Genomic DNA, 23,545 nt, shown 5'->3' with positions numbered 1-23,545 from the left:
GTGCAATGAATTGTTTGTGTGAATCTCAAAGTGTAAGTAGTAGATACATCAAGCGCAGTAATCGGACTGCAGTCTGAAGTAGTGCAAAGTTAAGTGCAAAGGTGTAAATAATGGAATAACTGAGAGCTAGAGTCAGAAGTTTGAGAACATGGCAGCACCACCTGGAAGGGGATGTGAAAGAGTTGATTATTCAGAACTCCCATAGCTGTGGGAAAGAAACTTCATCTGGGTTTTCAAGCTTCATAGTTGAAATGAAGTGTAAACTACTCAGATGTTCTAACAAAATGGTTGTTTATTCAATACACCTTATAAGTCCCTTTCTATTGAGAAACTCTTTTTACTCAAAATCTGTTTACAACTTTGCTGCAAGCTAGTTAGCAAATGCTAAGTTTGTCTTTGGCTACGTCTCAGTTCAGACTGAGGTGATCTGCAGTTGAAAATTTTGAGACAGATACAATTTAGACCATAAGGTATAGGAGCAGAATTAGGCCACTTAGTCCATCGTGTCTGCTCTGCCATTTCATCATGGTTGATCCAATTTTCCTCTCAGCCCCAATCTCCTGCCTTCTCCCCTTATCCCTTCATGCCCTGACCAATCGAGAATCTATTAACCTTTGCCTTAAATATACACAAACACTTGGCCTCCACAGCTACCCATGGCAAAGAATCACAGATTCACCACTCTCCAGCTGAATAAATTCCTCATCTCCTTTCTAAAAGGATGCCCCTTTGTTTTGAGACCGTGTCCTTGGAATTTGTTTTATTATTACAGGTTAGCTCTTAGTTGGCGTAGGCAGGCTCAATATTTTGTCATTGGTAGTTTCATTAGTAGCTGCAATTCTGTGCCACAAGGCTCCCTTTGTTATCTGTTGTTCTAACTGTCATAAAGGTCCAAATGATTTAAGTATTACAGTGCCTCTTTAGTTCAGAAGCTGTTGAAAAAAATCAGAATTATTACAGAGTTAGTGATGAAAAATTCTGATGAATGAGGGAAAAGCACATGAAGACACTGAAGCAGTGCTACTGTTAGGTGGAATAATTTGGTGAACTGGCAGCATGAAATTGCTGGAAAGTTTATTCATTTATTTTGCCAATACAGTTGTGTCATTATGTTATAGTTTTTGCTGTCTGATTGGAAAAATAGCAAATATTGTTCAGGAAGTGGGGGAAACAAAGCAGGAAACTACTATCCAGGAGAATATCAGATTTTGACATCAAACTTATTAATTTTGCTGATGGTATAAAACTCAGTAGGGACATCAGTTGTAAAGAGGATTGAGTAAGTTACAAAAATGTCATCACAGTCTGTGTGGTCATATTAGAATTATACAGCACAGAAATTGCCCTTCAGCCCACTTGTCCAGCCAACTAAGTTGTTTACTTGAACAAGTCCTACTCCCATGTTTAATCCATTATGAGGGGTTTAGATAGGGAAAATACAAACAGGCTGTTTCTACTGAGGTTGGGTGGGACTGGGCCTAGAGGTCATGGGTTAAGGGTGAAAGGTGAGGTTTAAGGGAAACATGAGAGGAAACTTCACTCCAAAGGGTCATGAGAGTGTGGAATGAGCTGCCAGCACAAGTAGTGCATACAAGCTCGATTTTTATGTTTAAGAGAAGTTTAGATAGGTGCATGGATGGTAGGGGTATGGAGGGCTATGATTTGGGTGCAGGTTGATGGGAGTAGCCAGATTAAATGGTTTGGCACAGACTAGATGGGCCAAAGGGCCTGTATTTGTGCCTATCCCTCTAGTCTTAGCCCTTTCTATTCATACGTCTGCCCTAGTGTCTTATAAATGTTGTAATTGTATTTTCCTTGGGGAGCTTTGTCCTATATTCCCATCACACTGTGGAAAAAGCCTCTTGGGTCTTTTTTAAATCTTTCCCCTCTCACTATTAACCTATACTCTCTGGTGTTAGATTTCCCTAACCTGTGGAAAAAGATCGACTATTTACCTTATCTATGCCACTCATGATGTTTTTAACCTCTACAGCTATCCCTCAGCCTCTACACTTCAGGCAAAATATGCCCCAGCCTATCCAGTATCTCCTTTTTAGCTGAAGCCCTCTAGTCCTGGTTACATTCTCATGAATCTTTTCTGTACCCTTTCAAGCTTAATGTCATCCTCCCCCTGCCCGGGTGATCAGACCTGCACACTTGGAGGGACAGGGCTTGTATGGATTATCCATTTCCTGAAGGCATTGGTTTGTGGAGCTGTTTGCCTCAAGAGGCTGTCATTGAATTAAAATTCTTGCTAAATGAGGAAATAAAAGTTTAGTGGGAGACGGTGGGAATATGGAGTTGGTTATCTTATTAAATGGTGGCAGAGCTGCAACTGCAAAGGACTGAGTGGCTGACTCCGACTCCTCCTACTTGCTCCCTGCTGTTGTCAGAATACATCTCGCACAGAACAGCCATGTACAGTTGAAACTTCGTCTAACTTTATGGTGAGTTACCCCAGAGCATAAAATTGAAGTTGGGTGAAAGGAGATGAGAATTGTATTGAATCTTAAATCTGCAAAAGATTCTGGATATAATTCAGTTGTAGAAAAAGTACATGCAGTTGGTGTGCGTGTATAAAGTAAGGTTTTGCTGCTTCCTGTCATTGCCATTCTTTATTATTAAAACGTGAGTGAAGTTTTGTAGTTTCATGGCATGATGAAAGTGAAGTGGACAAGCATTTGCCTGGCCATCTGATAGAGTATAAATAAGTAGCTTGAGAACATTTTGTACAATATTTTTTCTAAGCAAATGGGGTGGTGGAGATTTAAATTTATATTTGGAATTATTTGATATTTGGTACTCCATTCACTAAATTTAGAACTGACCACAATTCTTTTAGAGCAGGGGCTCCCAACCTTTTTATTTTTAATGCCTTAGATCAATATCATTAAGTAAGGGGTCCATGGACCCAAGTTTGTGAATGTCTGTTTTGGAGACTTGTCTATTGATGCATGTAATTTTGACATGAAAGGTATGTTTAAAAAAAAAAATGAATAATTTGCTTTTGGTGCTCCGTGAATCAGTTCAACTAACCTGCCACATCCTGTCCTTGTTTTTTGTTCAAAATTTAAAAAATTAAAATTCTGTCGGTACATCCTGGGTCCTTATTGATATTAGATTTCAATTCACTAATCTTGTTTATCTTTTCACTAATAGTACATTTAAATTCTTGTAGGCCATGCAGTGCCAGCAATTCTTCAAAGCACATTTCATGCACAGGCCTGTGAGGAGCTGTTTAAACACCTGTGCATTAGCGGTACCCCCAAAATACGTCTCCATGCTGGCCTGCTGCTTGTGCAACTGTGTGGTGGAGAGAGGTGGTGGGGACAATTCCTGTCCAATGTTTTACAAGAACTTTATAACTCTGAGCAACATCTTATATTCCCACAAGACCGGTAGGTGGTCTGTATGTATATCATCACTGAGTTATTTGCATTTGTCTGAATAGATTTGAATGAAATCACCAGCATTTAATTACTCAAACTCCTGGACATGTGAATTCTTATTTTAAGTATTGTTTATTGGTACAACATACTTTTAAAGTGCAACCTGGAGATTGCTGTTTCAAAATGTCTGTAGTTGCAACAAGGTGAAGATTTAAAAAAACGGCTGCAACCTTAACCAGTGGTCAAGATGTTTTATAGGATACTGTAGATTTCTCATTTGCGAGAGCTCGAAATGTAAAACCTATTTTGTTACCATCTCTTTTGTTTCAGGGTTTTCATGTTACTTTCCTGCTTTGGTCAACGATCACTTGGTAATAGTGGGGTTTTGGAAGGTTTACTGAATCTGTTGGATAACTTGTTGTCATCACTGCAACCGCAGATGACAGCTTACAGACGCACAGAGGGTAAGAATGTATCTATAACTAAAATGAGTAATGAAACTATAATGAATTAGAGCATAATTTGTGTGTCTGGCATGCAGTGGTGAACTTGAGTGAAATTGTTGTTTTATTCTTTACATACAATCCATGTTGATTTCTTTAAATAGTTTGTAAAGTGGTTATTTCTGATAAGACTAAGTTTACTGCCCATTCAAATATCGTTGAGAATTCTCCTGCTGGTGTTGAATAGAATTTTGGTCTTTTAATCCCACAATGGTTATTGATCTCTGTCAAGCTTGTTAATTGTAAAACATTACAAGTCAAAGTTGATCTTATTGTCAGATGCACGTGCAATGAACAACTTGCTTATTGTAGCATCACAGGTACATAGCATCTTAGAAGCAGCTTTCACAGGAAAAGTGCAAATTAAACATTATACACGATTGTTTCACAAAAAAACACAATTGGAACAAATACAAAGTCCCTGTCCTGCAAAGTGGTCAAAGTGTTTGTAGTTCAAACTGTAGTGATTAGCATTTTAGTGACCTATTTGTTCAAGAAGTGAATAGTTGAAAGGAAATAGTTGTTCTTGAACCTAGTGGAGTAGGACTTCAGGCTTATGTACCTATTGTCCAATGATAGTTGTCTAAAGATGGTAGGGCCTGGATGGTGAGGATCTTTGCCTATAGATGTTGCCTTCTTGAGGCAGTACCTCCTGTAGATAGTACCACTGGTGAGAAGGAGTGTGTCCGGCATACGCCTTTCTATGCAGTGAAAATTCCAATTTGTGTTTTTCACGCCTGAACCTTTGGTAATCATCTTTCCTTCAAGTTCTTTAGGGTGCAAGGCAGCTTGATGCTACACAGTACAGTTGCAAAGTCTAACTTTCCCTTCATTTCTGCAGGTGTTTTGGATATCCCAATGGTCAGTTGGGTTGTGATGCTAGTTTCTCGGTTGCTGGACTATGTTGCAAGTGTTGAAGATGAAGTGGCTGCTGCCAAAAAGCCGTTAAATAGTAAAGACAGAGAACGGATTCTGACAGGTATTCTTCATTGCAAGTTCCCAAGGTGTTTAAATTCCAAGTTAACTTATGATGAATAGATTGGCATTCACATCAGTAATCCATTGTGAAAGCTGGCATGGTAGGGCAGCAGTTGGGTCTGCTGCTTCATAACTGTCGGATTAGGTTTAATCCTAACTTCAGGTGCTGTCTGTATGGAAATTTACATTTTCTCCCCGTAAACACAAGGTCTCTGCATTTATCATGTCCTAAAGATGTGCTGAAGGATTCATTGGCCACTGTAAATTGTCTGAGATGTAGGGGTGTGTGAGGAGAATTGGGTGGGGGAGTAGCTTGCAAGGAAGTAAGTAGAGGAATGGAACCATTGAGAATTCTTTAGTAGGAAGCATAGATCTGATGGGTTTGATGATCTCCAATGAAGTGGGAAAATATGAAAGTAATATTTTGTAGAGTTCTGCTATCTCGATGTCTGCCAGTTCAATTGATAGCAAAATGACATACTTGCAATCATTTTTCCAGTTGTTTGGCTAGTACAGATTGCACAGAAATTGAAGTGGTAATTAATGAAATGACAGAATAGTATTGTCCCCTTCTAGAGTAGTACGATAACAGTGCATGTCTACACTGGCAGCAGATTGCATATTACTGAGTAATGCTGAAAAATGTATTTCACTTGGGCTTAAATGTTTTGAATTCAAGCATAAATTCAGTTAAAGACTGGGATTTCCCTTCCTATAGGAAACCAGTGGAGTTTCATCAATAACAATCTCCAGTCGCAGTGTTCAGGCAGATCTACCAAAGGGAGCAGCAGTCTTGACCGGCTGTATTCAAGAAAAATTCGTAAGCAGCTCATACACCACAAACAGGTACTTCTCAGCAACTGTTTAGATGTTATACGTTATTCCAGCAAATAATGTGATAAGCTTCATGTTCACAAAATCAAAGTTGCTTAGGCAGTTACACAATATGTGCACCATGTGTGTATGCCCCTTTCACTCCCTCCCACTCTCTTATCCTCCCTTTCTCTCTCTCTCTCCTGTAAATAAGGAGAACGTATGGTTTGGGAAAATGTTCAAAATGAGTTTTGCTGCTTTTAGTGTGTTTATTATAATATGTAATCCAAACTTGATCTTAAGTACCTTTTGAAGCGTTGTGGTAAGTGTTGGGTTAGAGTTTTCTACCTGTCATTACTCATGAGAGTTCATTATTTCACAAGTAGGCTTGCAATCAGGGAGAGACTGTGAGGAAGATGATTATTCTAGGCATGCATGTGGTTCATAAAGAGATACATTTGCAAACACCTTTTGAGTAGGTTGCCTTCCAGGTATTCTTAGTCAGGTTTTTGTCAGAGTTACTACTGAGGTAAAGTATGAGGAGCTAGCTTGGAGGGGAGGGAAAGAGGCAAATGCACCAGCTTACTTTGTAAAAAGTCAAGGTGTTTAAGGATATGCTGTAAGTTAGCATGTGTTTCGGGGGTGTGTATACATATAAAACTGACAACTAATTTAACCTCTTTTGCAGCAACTCAATTTGTTAAAAGCAAAACAAAAGGCGTTAGTTGAGCAAATAGAGAAAGAGAAGATCCAGAGCAGCAAAGGATCCTCATATAAACTTTTGGTAGAACAGGCAAAACTAAAGCAAGCTACGTCAAAGGTATGACGTCTGTTTTTGTTCTATAGCTTAAGTGTTTCAAATGGTTGCAGTACTACTGGTCCAGATCAGGACAAGAATATTTTTATTTGCAGGAACAAATTTCATTTATTTAGCATTTCTTTAACATAGAAATCAGGCTGCTGTGTTTCACAGATCTACTGTTACTAGTGGAGGTATTACTGGGAGTAGTCCTAGAGCCTTGGCTATTCATACTGTATCTTAGCGACATGAAAAGGCAGTTTATCATATCTAAGTTTGCTGCTGATAGAGAGCTAGGGTAATTGGAAGGTGACATATGAGGAAGGGGCCAAGTTGGCAAAGGGATAGAGATAGTGTGAGAGAGTAGGCAAGAAGATGGTAGATGTATAATGTGGGGAAAATGTGAGAGTTATGGAATTTTGTAGAAAGAGGAAATGATAGCTTAAAAAAATGAATCTTGAAGTAGGTGGAGTTGAAGCCATGAATTGAGAAAGCAAATGCTGCAATAGCCTTTGTTATCAGATGATCTTCATATTAATATTGTTGCATTGTCATTGCTCTGGAAATTGATTCTTGGATGAAGGAATGAATCAAATAGGCCTTCTGGATTTTTAGTGGAGAGCCCGTTGAGGCATAGGATTAGCTAAGCGAATGCTGAGAGGCTCGTTGCTGCTGCCAGAGGTTTGAAACGATCTCAGGATAATAGATCTGCCATTTAGATGAGAATTTATTTAAGCAGGGAATTGTAAGTCTTTGCAGTTTGCTACTGCAGTGGATAAATACACGGTAAGCATTTTCAAGGTGGGGAAAAATAATATTTTGGACATTGGTACCTGGTGCATATGAGGATTGGAGAGGGAAGTGATCCTGAGGTATAGATCATACAGTGATCTTAAAAGTAGGCAAAAGGAGCTTTGTAATCTCTTTCCTTGATCATCAAAATCAAACTGAGGGAATAATTAATAAACCTAGCACTATTAAGAAATGGGATAGGATGCAGTTAAGATGAAGAGTTAAGTCCAGACTACTGATTCCTGGCAGCCGTTGTATAGGTAGGAGAGGCATAAGAGACTATAGGTGAATCTGGAGCAATGCACACGATGCTGGAGCAGGTCAGTGGATTCGGTTGTGCCTATTGGAAAGAATTGCATATTCAAATGTTTTGTGACATACTCGTTACCTGGACTGGAAGTCAGAGGGGAGATGGCCAGTTAGAAAAAAGGGTGGATCAAGAGCTAGCATGTGATAGTTGGGTGCAATTGAGTAGGGGGTGATAGGCAGATGGTGGAGAGGAGAGTGGAAATAACCACAGAAGCTAGGATCAGTGGAGGCAAAAAAAAGTTGTAACAATAGGAGGGGAAGGTGGAGCATGGTATCAAGTGAGGTAGTTGTGAGGGGTACGTGGGAGCAGTAAACAATATTTGTACTTAAATAGGGAGTTGAGGCAGAGGGCATTACGAAGATAGGATAGAAGTTCTAAGAAGTATGGAAATCTGACAGGTGAGCAAATAAAACCCTTAAATGTTAGATGCTGTTGATGTAAATGAGTGCATCATGAGACTATTAGGCACTGTTCTTAGTTTTAATAAGTAGTGGATAGAAAGCAGAAGAAACCAGGGAAACACTAGAATGGTGTGTCTTAAAAAAAACTGAGATTGGATGAAGTGAGCAATCTGAAATAGGCATTTGGAGAGGATACAGGATTGGGCACTGAATACGCCCCTCTGAAAAGGGAAAAGTATGAAGTCAGCATCGATGCACAACTTGTGATGTGCAGGTACCAATGACTGATTTCAATCATTGTTTTTGATTGTGGTCTATTGAAGGCTGAATGATAGTTGAGGTGAAATAGTTGAGAAACCTGGATAACAGAGTTTAGGGACATTATTTTATGTAAGACTGATTCCATCTCCATGGATGATGTTGCCAAGAGCTGGCATGTATGGAGCAAAATTGGGTGGTTGGACACGGTTTCCTGGGCTGCTCTGCAGTTATATGACGGGGGAATACAATAATCAGTCTTGGGGATGAATTGACAGGTTGATTAGTCCACTCTAAATTGAATAGTGGAGAAAGTTGGGTGAGAATGGTATTTTGAGGAATGAAAGAATTGTATGGTAAAAGAAAGGTAAAACAGTTTGAACATTGCTTAGGGGCATTTCATTGCTTTGGTGAAATTCAAATGTGTTTAGAATGCGACAACTGAATCTTGTAGAGAGGGTGGTTGGATCAAAGCAGCATTTAAAATAGCGTTGATATGATGAAAACAATTGGAGTTGAGGAAATGTCCATTAGAAAGGGAAGCTGGCCGCCCAAGAATTTAGTGGTCGCGGTCAAGAGTAAAGGGGTATCTGAGATCAGAGGAGGGAATGGGAGATGGATTGGAGAGACGTTGAACTTTTTTTATCTTATTATTTTTGTAGATTTATTTGCCAATTGCACTGTTAATTAAGATGTTTAGCTTTTCAAATCACTAATTGTTACCAAAATAGTTGGACTAAAAAGTGTGCAACAATTTGAAAATCTTTGTTTTTAAAATAACATCCTTGTTTCTAAGTCCAGTTAGCTATTTTCCAAATACAGAGTTGCATTTTGGACTCCTGTAGCTAAGCTGAAAGAGCAACAGAGTTGTTACTTTCTCTCCCTCCAAAAGCCCCTGAGGAACCTAGAGCTAAGCTTGCAATGAGATTTGTTCTTGGGGCAAGAGGCCCAGCTCCCTGTCTCTACCAGTGATGCTGTAAAGTGTTTGGATTATGATGTACAGGGTGGTTCCCTTTTACAATTTCTCTGCATTTTTAAAAATCAAAATCCCCTGTAAATAGAAAAGATTCTGTGTTAATGCAATGCTTAATGGCAATTTTTTTTCTCCTCATGAGCAGAGATTTTTGTTTAAAATTTTTAGAGCATTATTTCAGTGTATAGATTCAGTTGGTCCAATTTAGTTGAAAAGTTAATAGCATTTTACCCAAACTTTTATCTCACAACAGCATTTCAAAGACCTTATTCGTTTGCGCCGGACTGCAGAGTGGCCTCGCACTACCGTAGATGCAGAATCATCCTCAACGAAAGACTCCCCAGAGGTGGAGCCACTTCCGTTTACTTTGTCCCATGATCGGTGCATTGCTGTGGTGCAGAAGCTTGCACTGTTTCTTCTATCCATGGATTTTACTTGTCATGCAGATCTTCTGCTCTTTGTCTGCAAGGTAAGTGCATACATATGCTCTTGGCTGCTGAAATGAAAATGTTCCTCTAACTACTTCACTGCCCAATCATATATCCTCTCCTAATGCCCAAAGGTAATGACTAAAGAGATATTGCTGTTACACATTTGGTATTCAGTTAACTTTGTTTAAATCTTCTTCTTGGTTAAACCTACATTTGACTATTGTTAACGCAGTGCTCTTGTTTATGTTGTAAAGATCTGAGACTGTAGATGCTGGAATCTGCAGCAGCAAACAATCTGGAGGAACTCTAGACTGACTGATATTTGTGGTTGTGGGGTTGAGTGTGGGGAGTAGGAGTTGCCAATATCTTGGTTGAAACCCTTGGTGGAAAGGGGATATGGCCTTGTATAAAGAAGAGAGGATTATAGTGTGATAGGTGGACTGGGGAGGGTGAGCTTGAGCTGGAGAGGGGAAGAGGTGTAGTTGGAAGATCATGGCAGGTGGAGAGGTGGAGGTGGACAGAGAGGAATGTACAAGGAAAATGGAACAAGATGGGGAAGATGAAGACAGCAGCTTGTAAGGTGAAAGGGCTTACCAGTACCTGAATCTGGTAAATAAAGGGAGTCATAAGTAACCTCTCCATTAATGGTTCCTACTATCACCACCTTATCAGATTCCAGGACCTGTAGCCCTTTGTGTTCCTGTGATCATCCTCTAAAAGTTGCCTCCAACCTTTGCCCACCATTCCCCTTTCTCACCCCAATCCCACCTCAGCACAGGATGCTTAACATTTTCTCATCATGTGTCAGCTCTCTGAAAGGTGATGAGACAATGTCCTGAGAAAGTTTTCAAGAGGTGAACTTTATTTATCCCATTCCTTGGTTCATGTTTTTCAATGTGAATTTTACTGTTTTTCTACTAGTGGTCCTCTCTTTATAAACCATTTCTTTAACGTCTCTCATTCTATTGACTCTGGGTTTAATATATGCCCTCCAGTCATCGCTTCATGTGCCAATGGGGAATTCTATTCCCCCAACAAGTCTCTGTAATTTAAAAAAAATTCTGTGACTTTGAAAAATCTGATTTTTCTGGTCTTTTACAACTTAAAAATTCTGTAATTGAACGTTGTTAGTTGAACAATTATGAAATAAACACCATATTGAAGTGTACCAGATGTTAACTGCAGGAACATCTGTTAACTGTTTTTACTATAAAAGCCTAAAAATGAGCAGTGGTTAAATTCTGTTTAATTAATTAAAATGGCTCGGGTAACATGATCCTTTCATGGGTAAATTTAAGGATATTGTTTCCACATTGCTTTTCCTGGGACATGAAGTTGCTGGATTAAGTTCAGGCTAATTGGTCTGGTCTCAAAAAACTGTACAGGGATCATAATGCATCAGATTACTGAGATCCTTTCTTCAGTGTGCTGTACTGGTGGCAGAGCAAAGGTTAGTAGTGAGAAATACAAAGGACAAATGGATTCTCTGTGACATTGTTCAAATGAACAGACAAAAAAACAGGGCAATGAAAATTGTGCTGTTTTCAACAGAGTGATCTTCTAACTTGAGGATTTTCCTGTAGGAAACTACAATTCTTAAAATGCTACTACTTTTACACAATTTCAAGAGTAATTAAAGCTCAATGCCAAACATTTCTGAGAATGAGACGGTGATGGCCTCAATTACATATATTCAGATTCTCTTGCTGGCAGGGCAGAGTCCTTGTGCAATGTAATCCTCGCATAGTTGGCCAGAATAAACTCCCCATGAAACTGTTGGAAAAATGTTAAATTGCTGGTTTAACCATGGGTCACATATATAAAGGTCTCTCATTGCTTCTGGATGTACCTGATATTGCAGGTACATTCAGAAACATTACATAAAAAATCAATTTAACAAGTAAAATAGAAAGACTTATTTTCTTGCAATTAAAAAGGTGGAAGCAATATCCCTGGGCTGGGTTGCTGTGCGGATTTCAGTACAACTGCTTAAATGCCAAAAACAAAAGTTTTCATAATGTTAACACAAGGTAAACTGGAATTTGATCACCAAGAAAGCTTTCAAAAAGCATGACATGGAGGTGTTTCTGGAGTTTGCAGCTGACTTCCATTAGAGTTACAAATGTTCCTTGCTACTTATCAGTTTATGCTTGAATGCTAGACTAAACTTGCTGCATGTGGGCAGAGATTACTTTGTGATGGGTTATGAGCCACCCTTCAGTCAATGGAATATAAGAAACGCAAGAGAACACCAGCAGAAAATCAGCAGGCCTAAAAGAAGGTATGAGGTTGCTCTAGCAGACAATTTGAAGGAGAATCTTAAAAAATTCTACAGCTATGTTAAGAGCAAAAGGATTGTTAGGAATAAAATTGGTCTTCCAGAAGATCAGAATGGTAGTCCATGAGTGGAGACAAAAGGGATGAGGAGATCCTAAATAGATTTTTTTGCATATATATTTACTCTAGATGTTGATACAGAGTCTATTGAAGTGAGGCAAGGTAGCAGTGAGGTCATGGACTGTTAAAAGATTACAGAGGAAGAGGTGTTTGTTATCCTGAGGTAAATTAAGGTGGGTAAATCCCCAGGGCCTGACAAAAGATTTCCTTTTGGCCCTGAGGGAGGCAAGCACAGAAATTGACAGGGCCCTAGCAGAGATGTTTAATTCCTCATTAGCGACAGGTGAGGTACTGTACTGGAGGACTGAAAGATAGTTGATGTTGTTCCACCCAGGAAATTATAGGCCAGTGAGCCTGACGTCAGCAGTGGGAATGTTATTGGGAGGTATTATAAGAAACCGGATATATGAGTGTATGGATACACTTGGATTGATTAGGGATAGTCAGCATGGCTTCATGGGTGGGGGTGGCTTCATTGCGTATAAGATGATGAGAGGCATTGATCGTGTGGATAGTCAGAGGCTTTCTCCCAGGGCTGAAATGGCTAGCATGAGAGGGCACAGTTTTCAGCTGCTTGGAAGTAGGTACAGAGGAGATGTCAGGGATAAGTTTTTTACACAGAGAGAGGTGAGTGTGTGGAATGGGCTGCCGGTGACGCTGGTGGAGGTGGATACGATAAGGTCTTGTAAGAGACTCCTGGATAGGTACATGGAGCTCAGAAAAATAGAAGGCTATGAGTAATCTGAGGTAATTTTTAAGGTAAGGACATGTTCACAGCTTTGTGAGCTGAAGGGCCTGTATTGTGCTGTAGGTTTTCTGTGTTTTTATGTTTCATGTGTGGTAGATTGTGTCTAACTAATCTTAGAGTTTTTCGAGGAAGTTACCAGCAAAGTGGATGAAGGCAAGACAGTGATGTTGTCTGTAGGGACTCTGGGAAGGCATTTGACAAGGTCCCGCATGGGAGGTTGTTCATGAAGGATCAACATTCAAGCTGAGTTGGTAAATTGGATTAGATGTTGGATTTGTGGGAGAAGCCAGAGAGTGGTAGCTTATGGTTGCCTCTCTGACTCGAGACTTGTGATTGGTGCTGGGTCCTTTGTCATCTGTATCAATCATTCGGATGATAATGTGGTTCACTGGATCAGCAAATTTATGAATGACACCGAAATTGTGGGTTAGTGAGCGGCAGTGAGGCTATGCAACATGCACAAAATGCTGGAGGAACTCAGCAGGCCAGGCAGCATCTATGGGGAGCACTGTTGAAGTTTTGGGCCGAAACATCAACTGTGCTTTTTTTTCCATAGATGCTGCCTGGCCTGCTGAGTTCCTCCAGTATTTTGTGTGTGTGTTGCTTGGATTTCCAGCATCTGCAGATTTTTGTCTTAGCAGTAAGACTGTCTGAACTTGCAGTGGGATCTGGACCAGCTGGTAAAATGGGCTGTAAAATGGCAGATGGAATTTAGTGCAGACAAATGTGAGGTGTTGCACTTTGGTGGGACCAACCAGAGTAGGTCTTACAGAGTGAACAGCTGGGCAGAGTAGAATGTGGTAGAACAAAGGGATCTGGGAATACAGGTCCATAATTCCTTGAAAGTGGCATCACAGCAGGCTGGGGTTGTAAAGAGAACTTTTGGCATGTTGGCCTTCATAAATCAGTGTATTATGTACAGGAGATGGGATGTTGAAGTTGTATATGACGGTGAGGTCTAATTTGGATTATTGTGTGCAGTTTTGGTCACCTACCTACAGGAAGAGTGTAAATAAAGTTGAAAGAGTACACAGAAGATTTACAAGGATCCTGCCGGTTCTGGAGGACCTGAGTTGTAAGGAAAGATTGAATAGATTAGGACTTTATTCTTTTAAACATAGAAGATTGAGAGGAGATTTATAGAGGTGTACAAATTGAGGGATACAGATAGGGTAAATGCAAGCAGGCTTTTTCCACTGATGTTGGGTGGGACTACATTTGGAGGTCGTGGGTTAAGGGTAAAAGGTGAAAATTTAAGGGGAACATGAGGGGAAACTTCATTCAGGTTTGTGAGAGTGTGGAATGAGCTGCCAGTGCAAGTGGTGCATGCGAGCTGGATTTCAGTGTTTAAGAGAAGTTTGGATAGGTACGTGTGGCAGGGGTATGGAGGGCTATGGTCCTGGTGCAGGTTGATGGGACTAGGCAGTTTAAAAGCTCATTTCTTTGCTGTAGTTTTCCATGACTGAGTCCACTATCAACCATTAAACATGACTTTACATTAATCAGTCAGGTTTATTATCACCGGCATGTGACGTAAAATTTGCAATACATAATCTAACAGAGAGAAAAAAATAATAAATAAAATAAAATATAAATAAGTAAATCAATTACGTATATTGAATAGATTTTTTAAAAGTGCAAAAACAGAATTTTTTTTTTAAAAAGTGAGGTAGTGTCCAAAGCTTCAATGTCCATTTAGGAATTGGATGGCAGAGAGGAAGAAGCTGTTCCTGAATCGCTGAGTGTGTGCCTTCAGGCTTCTGTACCTCCTACCTGATGGTAACCGTGAGAAAAGGGCATGCCCTGGGTGCTGGAGGTCCTTAATAATGGACGCTGCCTTTCTGAGACACCGCTCCATAAAGATGTCCTGGCTACTTTGTAGGCTAGTACCCAAGATGGAACTTCAGTCCTATGCACTAGCCTCTCCATACCAGACAGTGATGCAGCCTGTCAGAATGCTCTAGAAGTTCTGAGTGTATTTGTTGACATGCCAAATCTCTTCAAACTCCTAATAAGGTATAGCTGTTCTTTTGCATTTTTTTATAACTACATTGATATGTTGGGACCAGGTTAGATCCTCAGATATCTTGACACCCAGCACTGAAACTGGGTGCTCACTGTCTCCACTTCTGATCCCTCTGAGGATTGGTATGTGTTCCTTTGTCTTTTCCTTTCTGAAGTCCCCAATCAGCTGTTTCGTCTTACTGACGTTGAGTGCCAAGTTGTTGCTGCAGCACCATTCCACTAGTTGGCATATCTTACTCCTGTACACCCCCTCATCACCACCTGAGGTTCTACCAACAATGGTTGTATCATTAGCAAATTGAAAGATGGCTTTTGAGCTACGCCTACCCACACAGTCATGGGTATATAGAGAGTAGAGCGGTTGGGCTATGCACGCACCCCTGAGGTGCGCCAGTGTTGATTGTCAGTGAAGAGGATATGTTATCAACAATCCACACAGGTTGTGGTCTTCCAGTTAGGCAGTTGGGGATCCAATTACAGAGGGAGGAACAGAGGCCCAGGTTCTGCAACTTCTCAATCAGGATTGTGGGAATGATGGTATTAAATGCTGAGCTATAGACGACGAACAGCATCCTGACGTAAGTGTTTGTGTTGCTCACATTTTCCTCTCATTTCCACCAAATCTATTTGGAATGAAGTGAACAGTGAGCTTTCTATAACTATCATCAAATTTCTGATTGTACGGTGGAGTGATGGTTATTAATGATGCAGTTTTGAAAAGTATTGTCCTGCGTTCATAGTGACTTTGAGGTGAAGGTGAAATCAATCTTAAATACTTGAAAACAATCTTTAAAAACATAACTGATTTGAAACTGAAGGTGTTTAAATTCCATCAGTTTATTAGTGTTACAAAGTTGAAAGATTATAAAGTAAAAAGTATGTGGTCTAAGCATTTGATGTGCTGAAAATGTACATTTCAGACTGGAAAATTGCAAATGTTACTCTGCTATTTAAGAAGGCAGTTGATAAGGTGTCGCACATGAGGCTGTTTAGCAAGATAAGAGCCCATGGAATTACAGGGAAGTTACTAGCATGGGTGGAGCATTGGCTGATTGGCAGAAAACAGAGTGGGAATAAAGGGATCCTTTTCTAGCTGTCTGCCAATTATCAGTGGAGTTCCTCAGGGGTTGGTGTTGGGACCGCTGATTTTTACAATGCGTGTCAATGATTTGGACTATGGGATTAATGGATTTGTGGCTAAATTTGGTGGAGCAGCGGGTACTGTTGAGGAAGCAGAGATCTGCAGAGAAACTTGGATAATTTAGAGGAATGGGCAAAGAAGTGGCAAATGAAATTCAATGTTGGAAAGTGTTCAGTCACGCACTTTGGAAGAAATAAATGGGCATACTATTATTGAGATGGGGAGAGAATTCAAAATGCAGAGATGCAAAGGAACTTGGAAGTCCTTGTGCAGGATACCCTAAAGGTTAACTTTGAGGTTGAGTCAGTTGTGAAGAAGACGAATGCAATGTTGGGATTAATTTCTAGAGGTATAGAATATAAGAGCAGGGATGTGTTGTTGAGGTTCTGTAAGGCACTCGTGAGACCACACTTGGAGTATTGTGTGCTGTTTTGATCTTATTTTAGAAAGGATATACTGACATTGGAGAGGGTTCAGAGAATACTCACGAGAATGATTCTGGGAATGAATGGGTTACCGTATGAGGAACATCTGGCAGCTCTCGGGCTGTATTGCCTAGAGTTCAGGAAAATGAGGGGGGATCTCATAGAAACATTCCAAATGTTAAAAGCCAGAACAGATTTGAAATGCAAAGTTATTTCCCATGGTAGGGGAGTCTAGGACAAGAAGGTATGACTTCAGGATTGAAGGATGTCCATTTAGAACAGAGATATGGAGAAATTACTTGTCAGAGGCTGGTAAATTTGTGGAATTCGTTGCCACGAGTGCCTGTGGAGGCCAAGTCATTGGGTGTATTTAAGGCAGAGATAGATAGGTTCTTGATTAGCCAGGGCATCAAAGGGTATGGGGTGAAGGCAGGGGAGTGGGGATGATTGTAAGAATTGGATCAGCCTATGAGTGAATGGTGGAGCAGACGTGATGGGCTGGTTAGCCTATTTCTGCTCCTGTGTCTTATGGTCTTATAGTCTTATTTAAATGTTGTTTAACTGAGTGACTGTAAAAGAAAACCTTTTGTATAACATTGGTTCTTAAGTTTACTGATCCTGGCCGGGTATTTGTGGGCATCAAAATTTCTGTCCTACAGAAAAATAACCTGGAGTTTTTGTAAGGCTTTTCTTTTGGTCCTTTTAAATTTGTGCAAGTGCAAACGTGTGCAAAGGCACTTGTGGAAAAACTAAGTGAGGTTTCTATAGAAATGTAATTGCAAGAAAAATGGGAGAAAATTGCACAAAGCTTGCAACCACTTGTTAATTCAAGGCTTAATTTACCATTTGAATGCTATTTACAGACCTGTGTCTATGTATTTATAATTGAATCAGGGTTGTAGAGCATAGAAAGCTACTCAGAGCATTAATTCCACTTATTTGTGTTACATATCTCTCAATGCCCTGCAAGTTCAAGTATCTATCCAGATGCCTCTGAATTATTACTTTTTCTGACTTTGCCACCACTTTTGGCAGCTTGATCCAACTACTAAATATTAGTATGGAAAATATTCTCTCTCATATTTTCTTCTGGTCTCCTCGCTTTTATTTTTAATCTTAAGTTTTAGATGCCCCCAGCATGGGAGACTGACGTTGACGATCTACTTTATCTATGCCTCTCATAACTTTCAACTTTCTTCCCTCCAGGGAAATCAGATCTCGTTTATTCATTCTCTCTTGATAACTCAAGCCAATTTGAACCTTCTCTGTACCCTTTCTTGATCTCATTCTTCCTATATCAACTGCACAAGTCTGGCCTTGCAAAGTGCAGTGTGACATCCCAAATCTTACACCCAAATATTCAGTTTTATTCAAATTTAAGTAATTTTTTTGTTTTGTTATGGCTTGGCTATGGTTAATGATTGAACTATCCTGTTAGATAGTCCAGCCAAATGGCTGCAGTTATAATTGGTATTTCCTTTATGGTCTGAGGGATTTCCAAATAAAATGGTGTGATATTTAAAGGGTCTAAGCATTGCCTAAAAGTAATGTAGCTCATCACGCCTATTGTTATTCTGTAAGATGACCAGTCTATGGCCTAATTCCTTGCATTATCTTTTATTCCTTGTTCTTTGATAACTTTTTATTAACAATAGCAATTAAATTGGTATCTACAGCAGTCTGAAAATAGTACCAAATGTCTGTTGAGTAGTATTTTCTTGTTATAATTGAAAGATCCTTCTCTAATTTTGAGCTGATATTTCAACTCCCCAACATGTGAAAATAGAGAAAATGAAACTGCTTGCCATTGTCACAAAATGCTGGAGGAACTCAGCAGGCCAGGCAGTTCGGAGTGTCGACTACTCTTTTCCATGGATGCTGCCTGGCCTGCTGAGTTCCTCCAGCATTTTGTGTGTGCTGCTCCGATCTCCAGCATCTGATGGCTTCCTGTTTCTAGTTGCAATTGTCTTTCTAAAACAATTACAATTTAAAATTTTATTTCATGATTCAATGTCAGACATGGAAAATGTAATTTGTAGTCTATTCTGACTGACGAACATGGTGGAGTCTTTGCAGTGGTCCTTATAACTGGAAGTAAATGGACCTCTGGATTTTCTTGGCAGGTTTTGGCAAGGATTGCAAATGCTACAAGGCCAACAATTCATCTTTGTGAAATAGTTAATGAACAGCAACTCGAAAGACTTCTGCTTCTGCTGGTAGGAACAGACTTCAACAGGGGAGATATCTCCTGGGGTGGAGCATGGGCACAGTATTCTTTGACCTGTATGATTCAAGATATCTTGGCAGGTAGGAAACAAGAAAAATTACATCTATTTGTTTCTTCCTCAAAAATTATTTATTTTGTATAATTTTTCAAGTATTGCATAAAGCATAATTTTAAAATTGCAGATTACATATATAAATGAAACATGCGGTAAAATGCATCATTTGTGTTAACAATCAACTGTCTGGGGATATGCTGGGGACAGCCCTCAAGTATTACCACACTTCCAGTGCCAACATGGCACATCCAGAATATTCAGCAGAGCAACGCACAGCTAACGTGCAACAAAACAAACTGCTTTCCCCACTCCCCACCAGTTATGCTTTCTCCAGACTTGCTTTACCCTCCATCTGTGTCTTTCTTCAAGTCCCTCAGAGACTGTACTAAGGTATAAATGTAGTTGAAGGCATGTTTATTGGCTTGTGTGGCAAGAATCATTTCTAAGATAAAGCACACATAATACTGTTTCTCTCTTCATATCCTGTCTTCCTGCTCCTTGGCCCTACCTTCATGATAGCTTATTCTCTCTGGCATGTCCTTTATCTCCCCTTTAATTCTTTTGCCACTTCCATATACCAAGGGATAATTTACTGCAGCCATTAAATCTACCATCATATCTGCAGTGTAGAAGAAAACAAGTATCTGGTTGAAACTATTATGATCAGAAACTCCATACAACCAGTACCTGAGGTCAGGATCAAACCAGGGTCCCTGTCTCTGTGAGGCTCCTGTACTGCTGAGCCACTCAAATGGCCATCATTTTCTGTAAGCTCAAGTTAATGAATTACTTTACTGATTCAAGGTTATAATCTAGTAGGTGTCGTAGTAAACTGAGTTGTTACATTCACATATTTTAAGTTAGCTTTATTGGAAGTATAGAACATAGAATCATACAGCACATTACAGGCCCTTCGGCCCACAATGTTGTGCTGACCCTCAAACCCTGCCTCCCATATAACCCCCCCACCCTAAATTCCTGCATATACCTGTCTAGTAGTCTCTTAAACTTCACTAGTGTATCTACCTCCACTACTGACTTAGGCAGTGCATTCCATGCACCAACCTGTATGCAACAGGTCAGTCAATATTAACTGTTCTTAAAATTGATCAACCTTTTGTGAACTTGTTCAAATTTTCTCTGATTCAATTTGATTTTGCTTCTCAAAATTCAATCCATTTTGTGTTGATATTTTGGGTAGCTTTGCATGCAAGTAGTATGTATTTATTTCTGTTCAAAAGTTGTAACCTTCTACAACTGACTTAAACTTGGAATAGGTGAATTATTGTCACCAGTAATTGTGGACACAATGGAAGAAGGAGCCACAGGTGAAGATGTAGGGGCATCGGTTACTGACTCTGATGATTCCATCCCGCAACCATCTGTAATTCCACTTGTGGAATCTATAGATGAACCTTTAACCCCAGATATTACAGGTGAGTGATTTAATGGATTGGTTGTCCTTTTAAAATAAACAAACAAATAAATAAATAAATAAATAAATTTAAAGAACAAGTTATACTGTCAGTTTTTATAAATTAAAAACAAAAGCACAGCCTTAAAATTGCCTAGTGAGTGTATGTGGTCCATTTCCATACATTAGTTAACATACTTGGCAATGTTAAAGCTGTTTTCATCATCCAAAGGTGCTCCATCTGCATCATCTTTGGAAAAAGATAAAGACAAAGACTTTGACATGCTACAAGACCTGATGGATGTTGATATTGGTCCCCTAGATGTTGACTTTGATGAAGATCCCCTTGCTGCCAAAGTGTTCAAGGTATAGTACCCACATTTAAATTTCATCTTTGCATGCAAAACTAATATTTGATTAAAAAGGATCTAGTGCTTTCCTGGCATATATGACGAATAAATTCTTCTCAGGCTTCCAGCCAGATACAGGAGTTGATTACAACCAATGTTTCGATGACAGGGATGATGTCTGGGCATTTCTAAATACCACTGGACTAGACATGTCCAAGCAACATCCCTGAGGAAGATGGCAGAGTTTGTCTTTGAAGTGTTAGTTATAATCAATTTCTGTACCAGGCCGGAAGCCAGAGAAGAGTTTATTCATAATATTTGGCTATTATTGCTGGAGTGGGTTTCATTGTGTTGCCTTGGGCAGTGAAGAATTTGTCCTTCGGCTTTTCTCCCCTTTTATCGTGTCCATTTTATCTTGCAAAATCTCAAAAATATTAAATGAGTGTCAGCAACTTAACTGTACACTAAGAAGTTGAAATTAATGATAAGTCTGGAAAGAGAAGTTAATTGGCCATTTATTTAAATTCAAATTGATCAATTCACAGCTTTATCATTCCAGGCTATTCTTATGCATTCCTTCTGTGTTTTTCTGATTAGACAATATATTTGTTCGATTTGATAAATGTATACTTCAGTTATGTTTGGGGAGCCCGAGGCAACATAATTTAAATGGTTGTGTGTGTAAATTGAGGATCAGGTTGAGCACAACTTGGGTGATTTTCATTGGGCTATTTCAGGGCAGTGAGTGGGTTTGCTTTTTACTTTAGCTGTCATCTATGGATGTTTTGTAACAATGCAAGTTATGCTTTAACCTTTGTGTATAATGCTATCACTACGAGTAAAATATTAGTGGTAGAGAATGGTCATTAAACAAATTAGTGTTATTATTCAACATTTTATTTTTTTATTCACAAAAGCCTATTAGCAGTACTTGGTATGATTATTGGGGTACGGACTATGGCACTTACAGTTACAATCCTTATATTGGTGGCGTTGGAATTCAGATGCCTAAACCACCGCCTACCAGTGAGAAGAATGGATCTCAAAGTATATCCGTTTCCGTATCACAAGGTTTGTATGTTTAAATTTTGTTTTGCGCTTTGACACCAAGTTAAGAGCTAAAAACAGACAAAATAGGTTTGTTTTTGTTTGCAACACAGCACTGGATGCTCGTCTGGAGGTTGGTCTGGAGCAGCAAGCTGAGCTGATGTTGAAGATGATGGCCACTCTGGAAGCAGATTCCATTCTTCAGGCTCTCACTAATACATCTCCCACAGGTTAGACATCTGGCTTGCTTAGTTCTCCTGAATACAGAATATATCACTGGAGCAAAATGTTAAATAATAGGAATGTAAGGAAAGAAGTTAGTCTAATCCATCATTTGGCTGCTGCTCTGTAAGTTTTATTTGCCCACATTATTGCATATTCTGTAATATGCTTTCCTTTATAAAGATTAAGGCAATCCATACTTTGAAATTCTAAATTCACCTTAGATATGGGAGGAAATTATGACTTCCATTACTCTTTTTGTGAGGAAGGCTTTCCTGAAAGCACATGAACTTGCCTAAATTTGCCTCTTGCATTCTTGTTATCTCGATTCCTGCAGATTTAAAAATCACTCTAATTAACCAGGAAGGCAGATTAATACATAAGGTAGCTTGTCTTTGTGGTGTGCTCTAAATATTGCCACATTTCAGGGATGACATTATTAGTTTGACTCTAATTATGGTGTTGGGGAATCTGGATTCATGCTATATCTTTGGTTCCAATGCACTCAGTGTCAAGTCAGAAATGGACACTTGCATCATGATTATACTTCTGTGATGCTCTGTATTGGAAGCTCTTTGCTTCGGTGAAAAGTACTTAAGTGATATTTGGCGTTCCATACGGAGAATGCTTCAAAAGCATTTAAGGTAATTAATTCAATTAGGCATACACTGGGTGTCACCAAATTGTTAATGGGGTAAATTATTTTGTAGTTTGCTGTATTTTGCAAACAATTCCATTTTGGAGTACTTTTCTGCAAAGGGATATGAGATGGGCACCAACACAAGTAATTATGTAATACTGGACATGCTAAGCCCTCAAATGCAAAATTCCTCATGGAATGTTATATCTAGCTTGTTTAGTTCTCCTGAATACAAAATACTGGGATAAATAGATGTTGAGTAGTAAGTTATTAGAGGCAAAATTGCCAATCTGCATTGTGACTCTGCCCACTAATATGTATGGAAGAGTGAAAGTAGGTTTTCTATTGTATTTCACCAGCTGCAGAGAACTGAGGACTGCATTAAGTTTTAGAAAACATGCCAATAGTAACAAAAATGAAAATCTCCTTTTTACTTAATTTTAATTACTTCAGTATCTCAGCCTCCTCCTGGAACTGATGACTCCTTGCTGAGAGGATTGCATTCATCTGGTCAGCTGATTATGCCACCACCATCGATTCCAATGCTAAGTGCATGCTTCAACAAACTCTTCTCTATGCTGCAAGTTCACCATGTTCAGGTATGAAAAACAAATCGTATCACTAGTTTTAGTTTGCAGTTTCTCTTTTCCCACTCTTAATGCAGTTTTTAATTTTGTTTCAGTTGGAGTCATTGCTGCAGTTATGGCTTACATTGAGCATGAATGCTTGTTCTGTTGGGAATGAAGATACCGGAGCAGATGCTTTTTTATTTAATGCAAGCAGAGTGCCAATAATCCCTTTAAATCAAGGTGAGTGGCTTCTTACAAAATCAGGCTGTTCCCTTTATTTTTTTCAATAATGTATTGAAGGATTTATAGATTCTGTTTGAATAACTGAGTTTAAAATTGCATTAATTTGCTGCTGGAATCTTATATCTCGGTGTAATGCAAGTTTTGAATGTTTCTGAAATTACCTCTTATCATTTAAATGGCAGCTTCAATATCCAGCCTCTTAACTGTATTGGCATGGTACCCAAACACTTCCCTGCGGACTTGGTGCCTTGTGTTGCATAGTCTTACACTTATGACGAACATGCAATTGAATGGTAAGTGCACTTTGTTGGCATTTCTCTTTCATATTCTGTAGAATTAATCACTCAATTTAATTTCCATAGATCATGAAGGATAGTTTGGTTTACCATTTCTTT

At 39.3% G+C, this 23,545-nt stretch overlaps 1 protein-coding gene across 9 annotated transcripts in view; it reads left to right on the top strand.

The window, feature by feature from the left end:
* Positions 1 to 23,545, top strand: part of birc6 (baculoviral IAP repeat containing 6) — a 246,679-nt gene that overhangs the window by 104,454 nt on the left and 118,680 nt on the right. For 4 of the 9 annotated variants that reach the window (XM_073050528.1, XM_073050534.1, XM_073050526.1 and 1 more), the window contains 14 exons: positions 3,179 to 3,398; positions 3,720 to 3,853; positions 4,734 to 4,871; positions 5,589 to 5,716; positions 6,372 to 6,503; positions 9,470 to 9,685; positions 18,507 to 18,690; positions 19,943 to 20,101; positions 20,312 to 20,445; positions 21,347 to 21,500; positions 21,590 to 21,706; positions 22,792 to 22,937; positions 23,021 to 23,147; positions 23,333 to 23,443. In XM_073050528.1, coding sequence (XP_072906629.1) covers positions 3,179 to 3,398; positions 3,720 to 3,853; positions 4,734 to 4,871; positions 5,589 to 5,716; positions 6,372 to 6,503; positions 9,470 to 9,685; positions 18,507 to 18,690; positions 19,943 to 20,101; positions 20,312 to 20,445; positions 21,347 to 21,500; positions 21,590 to 21,706; positions 22,792 to 22,937; positions 23,021 to 23,147; positions 23,333 to 23,443 — 2,100 coding nt within the window. The remainder of the gene's footprint in view (positions 1 to 3,178; positions 3,399 to 3,719; positions 3,854 to 4,733; positions 4,872 to 5,588; positions 5,717 to 6,371; positions 6,504 to 9,469; positions 9,686 to 18,506; positions 18,691 to 19,942; positions 20,102 to 20,311; positions 20,446 to 21,346; positions 21,501 to 21,589; positions 21,707 to 22,791; positions 22,938 to 23,020; positions 23,148 to 23,332; positions 23,444 to 23,545) is intronic. The other 5 variants (XM_073050533.1, XM_073050530.1, XM_073050529.1 and 2 more) reach the window with 5 other exon arrangements.

Source organism: Hemitrygon akajei, chromosome 7 (genome assembly GCF_048418815.1).
Source record: "Hemitrygon akajei chromosome 7, sHemAka1.3, whole genome shotgun sequence".
In the NCBI taxonomy this organism is placed as follows: Eukaryota; Metazoa; Chordata; class Chondrichthyes; order Myliobatiformes; family Dasyatidae; genus Hemitrygon; species Hemitrygon akajei.
Note: the sequence above shows the minus strand (reverse complement) of the source record. Positions and strands in the feature narration are given on the sequence as shown.